Genomic DNA, 7830 nt, shown 5'->3' on the forward strand with positions numbered 1-7830 from the left:
ATCCTTAATGGCCAGTATTCATACCTGCATTTTGTGGTCCCATTCCCAAAGAGGAATGCATACTAGGTGGCAGGATAAGCAAGTCCTGTGTCAGAATAAAGGAGGAAGAGTCCCTGCTACCTCAGTGCCCAGACAAGTCTTGAACATCAATCCCTTCAGTACTCCAAACATCACCTTGGTACTAGGAAAATTGTAACATCTGGATCTGGTTTACTTTCTCTTCAAACTGTTTTATGCTACTGGCATGTTATTGAGAAACTGCTAACTTTAAAACTGGGCCAGGGAAAATAAACAATATTGGCACTTGTTATCTTCCTCTTCAAAATAGTGGGAACGCCATGAATTTGAAATTCCTCTTGAGCACCATTCCTATATTAATAAGATTAAATCCTGCTGGCCAACTTTATATTTCAAATACAATGAAAGAAAAAAAGGGATTTTAAAGAAGAATAAGGACTCAAGAGTACAAAATGTATACTTTATTTTTTATAAATAAGGCTTTAGAATAATACTATTTAAAAGAAATCTGCATTTTTACATTCACTATCAGTGAGTTCCTGACTGGAAAGGCTGTGCATGATGATACACAGCAGGGACCTCACTGCACGACAACAGGAGCTCAGGAAAGCACCATTCATTTGAGAAGTAGTAGGCAGGCTCTGACAGTCCTGTTGCATTGCTACCAATGGGAAGTCTTAAACTTCTTCCTCCACCAAGTCTTCTTCAAATTCCCCCTGTTCATCAGCAGTGGCATCTTGGCACTGCTGGTACTCGGACACCAGGTCGTTGATATTGCTCTCAGCCTCAGTGAACTCCATCTCATCCATGCCTTCTCCCGTGTACCAGTGCAAGAATGCCTTGCGCCGGAACATGGCACTGAACTGCTCTGAGGTGCGCTTGAAAGGTTCTTGGATTGCCGTGTTGTTGCCGATGAAGGTGGCTGACATTGTGAGGCCACGCGGGGGGATGTCACATACAGCTGTCTTCACATTGTTGGGAATCCAGTCTGCAAAGTAGCTGCTGTTCTTGTTCTGCATGTTGAGCATCTGCTCATCCACCTCCTTCATGGACATGCGGCCTCGGAAGATGGCAGCTGCTGTCAGGTAACGACCATGGCGGGGATCACTGGCAACCATCATGTTCTTGGCATCAAACATCTGCTGGGTGAGCTCGGGCACTGAGAGAACATGGTACTGCTGGCTGGCCCGGCTGGTCAAGGGTGCAAAGCCAGTCATGAAGAAGTGTAGGCGGGGGAAGGGCACCATATTCACGGCTAGCTTGCGCAGGTCTGCATTCAGCTGGCCGGGGAAGCGCAGGCAGGTGGTGACTCCACTCATCGTGGCTGACACCAGGTGGTTCAGGTCTCCATAGGTGGGTGTGGGCAGCTTCAGGGTGCGGAAGCAGATGTCATACAGGGCCTCATTGTCGATGCAGAAAGTTTCATCTGCATTTTCCACCAACTGGTGGACAGACAAGATCGCATTGTAAGGTTCTACCACAGTGTCTGACACCTTGGGGGTGGGCATGACGCTGAAGGTGTTCATGATGCGGTCTGGATACTCCTCTCGGATCTTGTTGAGAATCAGGGTGCCCATGCCTGATCCAGTGCCACCTCCCAGGGAGTGGGCCAGCTGGAAGCCCTGGAGACAGTCACACCTTTCTGACTCCCGCCTTACCACATCCAGCACCGATTCCAACAGCTCGGCTCCCTCCGTGTAGTGGCCTTTTGCCCAGTTATTGCTTGCCCCGCTCTGGCCTATCAGACACAAAGACATGATGAGAGACACACTCCAAAAAAAATGACTGTGCCTGTCCTATTGTGAAGACAATAGGACTCTTCTGAGCTAACCTTTGCTATTACATTAGATAAAGGAAATGTTTTCAATGTATCTGGGACACTACAAATCACCCAGGTTCTAAAGAAAAGTAAAGAGAGTGTGAAGGAAAATACATTTTAACCCAAATCAAGTACTTCTAGAAATGAAGAACCGAGCCTGCCTCAATACTGGAAATGTAGTTACTTTCACACAGTGTGGTCAGAGGGAAGCTAAACTGCAAGCACTTGTCTGCACCTTGTTCACACATAGCTGTGCTTTGATTTCTGGTGTCCTGAAGTGGTTCTGTTATTGCCAGGGCTTTAAAATGACCAGCAGTGCTGAAACCTTGTTGGTGGCTTTCTCTACTTGATGCTCTTTCCCTTCAGAGGCTTCTTTGTCATGGAGGGCTTGCAGAGTTGCACTGATCTGAGCTGTCTGAGAGGCCAGGGGCATGACTCCTGTGGACTGGAATAGGTGGGTTAGGTGAGGACAATATCAAGATGGATAAAGTCTCAGCCCAGCACTGGAGTGCCTGGATGTTAGGATCCATGGACCATGATGACTTACCAAATATGAAGTTGTCTGGCCTAAAGCTCTTGCCAAATGGTCCCGATCTCACTGAGTCTAATGTTCCAGGCTCTAGGTCCACCATGATGGCCCGAGGAACATATTTGTTGCCTGTGAGAAAAAGAGTTGACTTAGGCCTATACTTGACAAGGAACTTAGGGGGCAGAGCTTATGATTCTAAGTGACTCTCAGCATTCATTACAAAAATTACAGCATTTGAGACATGGAAACAGAAAAGATATCTTGAGCATGAATCCCCATGCATGAGGCTTCAGCAACTTTAAGGATGTTTGCAGTTGTCTATTTCCATTGAATATTCATTCCTTTGCTTTGGGCATGGTGGCTGAAATCTCAGCTACAGAGGAGGCAAAGATGAGTATCAGGCTTTGAGTCTAATGGTGCAAAAGAAAGGTGGCAACACTTTTTTTGTGGTTCATCATGGGGCTTGAACTCTGGGCCTGGGCACTGTCCCTCAGCTCTCCAGCTCAAGGCTAGCACTCTATCACTTGAGCCACAACCCCAATTTCAGTTTTCTTATTGGAGATAAGAGTCTCAAGGACTTTTCTGCTCAGGCAAGATTTGAACCATGATCCTCATATCTTAGCCTCCTAAGTAGCCAGCATTACAGGAATGAGTTACCAGTGCCTATCAGCAAGAAACTTTCTCTTTTTTCTTAATTTTATTTTATTGTAAAGGTGCTGTATAGAGGAGTTAGTTACATGAGTAAAGAAATGAGAACATTTCTTGTCAAAAATTGTTACCCCCTACTTTGTTGTTCTCCCACTATCCTTCCCCTTCCCCAATTACCTCTCTCAAGAAATGAACCAGGTTCATGCCTATAATCCTAGCTACTCTGGAGGCTGAGATCAGAGGATCACTCTTCAAAGCCAGCTGGGGCAGGAAAAGTCCTTAAGACCCTTATCTCTAATAAACTAACAGAAAACCAGAAATGGCACTGTGGCTCAAGAGGTAGAGCTGCTTGCCTTGAACTGAAGAGTTGAGGGACAGTGCCTAGGCCCAAAGTCCAAGCCACATGACCAACAACCCAACGCCAAAAAAAAAAAGCCAGGTATGGCTATTCACCAAGTAGATGTAGGGGAATTCAAGTGTAAGGCTTTCCTGGAGAAAACATTTATACAATATATATTTATTGTCTTATAATGTTTCAATAATGGTTATCAAATAGCACACATTCTTGTATTCAAATACTCAGAGCAACCTTGAGCAATGACTTGCAATTTCCCATTTATCCTGATTTGGCCCAAGGGAAAGCAGTTAACATGATGTAAACACCAGTTTTAGAATACCCCCTTCCTAAACATTCACATGAAGAAAACTGGCCATCCTGCTGGATATACAGGATCTAATAAAGACACAACCTAAAATTCTGTTCATAGGAGTGACACAATCCAACCCAACCACTCTCAACCAAGGTGAGGACATCCCAAAATATAGATCTATAAAACTCAAATTAAATAGTTTTGTACTTTTGTTTGTACTTGTTCATTGGATTAATACATAGGAAAGCCAATTATCCACGATTCTTTTTGTATACAATAATGCAGCATGGAAACTCAATATAAAATTAAATGATCTTTACATTGACAGTTAAAAAACTGAAAATCTGCTTTGTAGACTTCAATTAGGCTGTTTATGTTAGGAAAGACAATATTAATCATTTAAAAGCAATGTTTACAAATTAGTATTGTTTTTTTCTACATCAAAAGAATGTTTTCTTACTTTAAAAACCTTAAAAATATTGTTGGCTAAGTATTCATATTCAAAATGCTCAAGACCAGAAATGTTATAGATTTCAGGGTAAGACACTTTATTTATGCTTTGTGATTTGGACTATTGTCATATATATTAGTGACTGAACATCCCTCTTTAAAATTATTAAAATTTTCTTTTTCAAAATATTGTTTTAGAAATTTAATCTATATTTTAAAGAGGCAATGTAACTGGGCTCTGCTTGCTTACAGGTGTAATTCTAGCTACTCAAAAATATGATATAAGACATTAGCATCGCAGATTGAAGTCAGCTGGGGCAGGAAAGTCTGGGAGACTCATCTCTAAGAAACTACCCAAAACAAAAGAAGCTCATAGTCAGTGCCCAGGCCTTGAGCTTAGGATGATCAGCACACAACCAAATGGCACTGGATTATATTATATTTTATCAATTGTTTTAGAATGCATATTTAGGCAGTCTCATTTTTAATTATGTGAAGCGGGCTCACGCCTTTAATCCTAGCTACCCAGAAGGCTGAGATCAGAGAATCATGGTTCAAAGCCAACCAGGGCATAAAAAGCCGGCAATCTCTTATCTCCAATAAAATACCAGAAAACTGGAAGTGGCACTGTGGCTTAAGTGGTAGAGCCACTTGCCTTGAGCTGAAGAGCTGAGCGACATTGCCTAGGTCCAGATTTCAAGCTCCATGACCGGAAAACATAATCCAGGTGTGGTTAGTCAGCAAGTAGAGGTAGGGGGAACTCAGGTATAAGGCTTTCCTGGGGTAATTCACAAGAATATACTCAAAAATTAAAACAAAGTATCTGGTGGAGTGGCTCAGTTGGGTACAGCACTTGACTTATAAGATCAAGGTCACAAATTAAAACTACAATACTATCATAAGAAAGGCAGGAACTCCTTCCTTTTCATTAGTATTCCCCTGGGAACTATTTTGCCACCGTATGGGAAACCAGATGGGAGACACTCACCAGTTGCCTCATTGTAATACACCTCGATTCTCTGCAGCTGTAAATGGCTGTCTCCATAGTAGTTGCCAGTGCAATCAATATTGTGCTCATTGTTTATCATTTCCCAAAACTGAGATGGAAATAGAAGTGTATTATGACCTAGAATGTTAACTGTCCAAACAATGCATTTTAAAGTAACTATAAGAAACCCATGTCCTGTTGACACAAATATATTTGTAAAAAATAATTACATTTTCTAAATTAAAAAAAGCACAGAAATGGGTGGTATTTTAGTTTTCTTAATCTCTTTGTTATCTGGCTGAATAGAAGATGTCTGTGTTCTCCTATGAGTATTCCATCTTATGCAGTACCATATTCTCTTTGTATTCTATGTCGAGTAACTGGCCTTACATGGACATGAAATTGCCAAAGCAGTAACTTGAAGACTCAGTAAGAAGGGTCTCCAGAACCCCAAGTGTCCTCAGAGCATACACAACAACCAATGATTTAGAAAACGCCCAACTTAAGGGAGCTTAGGTGGGGCATGAAACTCAGAGAAATTTGCATTAAGGTAGAAGAACTGTTCACAATTATCTGACACTCATCAGTTGACACAAGGGAATTGTCTGTATCTTTCAGCTCAAAATCACTGCATTCCTTGCATTCAAACCAGACCAAACGTGCATTAGTCTATTCCCAGGAAACTAAATACAAAGACTTGAGTCTCAGGTAAGACTAAGACATGCAAGGGATTTGAAACCACCCCAGCCTTGTTTAAAAACCACACCCACCAGGGCCACACAAATTAGGGAAATTGGATAAGCTATCTGGGGGACTTCATTTGCAGAAGTTTAGGGACCACTATGGAGCCCCACCTACTTCAGCCTAGCCATGACCACCACCACCTCCACACTCCAACCCGTCCTCCTTCTCCTTCCCCTAAATTTGAGACTTGGATCCTAGGCCAGTGCCATGCTCACCTTTGCGCCAATCTGGTTGCCACACTGGCCTGCCTGTATGTACACAATCTCCCTCATGGTGCAGGGCTGCAGAGCCGATGGATGTATGTCTTCAGCGGTGGTGCCCACAGAGGCAAACAAGTAGAGCTGGGAAGCAGGAATCTGACAGAGTGAACTCAGATCCCCATTTTTACCTCTGATTGTTACAGGGGCAGAGGAGATGGGGCGGACTTGATTATAGGTAGAGCCAGCAGGTGCTCCAACTCAATCGCCCTATTGCTGGGTAATCAGAGGGCCATACCAATTCCTACCTACCCTGGAATCCAGCTGCCAGCTCCAAGTCCATTAGCACAGCTCCGACTCTATTTGGATCATCTGGTCACCCTGCCATCCACTCCCCACTCTGACTCACAAGAGAGGCTGAACCCTGGGATCAAGGAAAGAAGAGGAGGAACTTCCTCTGCACAAGGTCCTTGTTTGCCAGAAGCCCAGAACAAGCCTGCTGTCCATTTTTGATTGGAGGGTCTAGAAGGGGCATTTTCAGGTGTGATCGCAAGAGCAAGCACAACTGTTGGATTCCATGATTGATCCACTTTCCATTATGGGAAAAGTCAGGGGCTTAGGGTCTAGCCTTCATACTCAGGTTTTTTTCTTTCCTCTTAAAAGTAGCTTGCTTTATTACTTGGGCCATAGGACAACTACAGTATACTTTTTGTTTCATTTGGCTTCTGCTCCTAGTGTAAGAACTCAGGTCCTGGTCAGAGTGTCTTTTTCTTTTTTTTGGTCGGAGTTGGGGCAGCTTAGTGATTTAGGGCTTGAAATTAAGGCCTGGTGACTCTTTCTGAGGTTTTTATTATTATTGAGATTAGGTGATTACCTTAATTTCTCTTATTTCACAGAATTGTGGAATAGTGATATTTAGTTGAAATTACAAACATATTTTAACCTTCACAAGTCAAATTATCATTATCATGGACTATAAACTTTGTGAATTCTATAAGCTTTGACAATACAATTTATTTCTTCCACAACGGGTGATATTTACATTTCTCTACTTTTGCTTAGTGTAGAATTTCCTGTCTTTCACTTTCATTCTGCCCCTCTCTTTCTGAGGTTTTATTGATTTACTTATTTAACTGAAAGGTAGAAGGCTCTACTACTTGAACTACAGCTCAACTTCTGCCTTTTTTAAAGTGTTTAATATGAGACAAGAGTCCCATGGGTAGTCAAGGGCAGTACAGTGAGGCTTGAAATCTGAGGATCACTATTCAAAGTCAACCTGGGCAGGAAAGTCTATGAGACTTTCCTCCAATCAACCACTAATAGGCAGAAGACAGTAGAACTTTAGCCATGAGAAAAACACTTCAAATTTAAGTCCCTCGACTGAACAAACTGAAGCAAGTTTCATGGACTTCAATGCCCATGATGGCTTTGAACCATGATCTTCAGACTTCAGTGACTTTAGCACTCAGGATTATAAGTGTGAGTCAACATTTACAAATCTTTAATTACCTTTTCTTTCACCTTTTTCAGGTTATTTATTATTTCTTTTTTTGACAATTTTTCTTAGGGGCTAGCATTCATGCTTAGTTTTTTCTTTCCTCTTGAAACGACCATGCTTTTCAAATTTTACCACAGGTAAACTACAGGCTGGTTCTCTTTTTTGTAGCTCTTCTTCTAGGGCTCAAACTCAGGTAATGGTGACTGAGGTTCTTTTTTTATTTTTATTTTTTTAAATTAAGTGCTGGTTGTTAGGTCTTGAAATTAAGGCCTGATGACTCTCCTTGAGG

General features: G+C 42.2%; 1 protein-coding gene across 1 annotated transcript; it reads right to left on the reverse strand.

Annotated features, from left to right (window-relative positions):
• Window positions 1-695: 695 nt before the first annotated feature.
• Window positions 696-6118, reverse strand: LOC138811622 (tubulin beta-2 chain-like). The gene is made up of 4 exons (XM_069999334.1): window positions 6062-6118; window positions 5103-5211; window positions 2385-2495; window positions 696-1756 (listed from the first exon to the last, which is right to left on the reverse strand). Exons 1-4 carry the CDS (start codon window positions 6116-6118, stop codon window positions 696-698), a joined length of 1338 nt encoding a protein of 445 aa, XP_069855435.1.
• Between the last annotated feature and the right edge of the window lie 1712 nt (window positions 6119-7830).

This window comes from Dipodomys merriami, unplaced genomic scaffold (genome assembly GCF_024711535.1).
Source record: "Dipodomys merriami isolate MVZ:Mamm:240054 unplaced genomic scaffold, mDipMer1.0.p SCAF_540, whole genome shotgun sequence".
NCBI lineage: Eukaryota > Metazoa > Chordata > Mammalia > Rodentia > Heteromyidae > Dipodomys > Dipodomys merriami.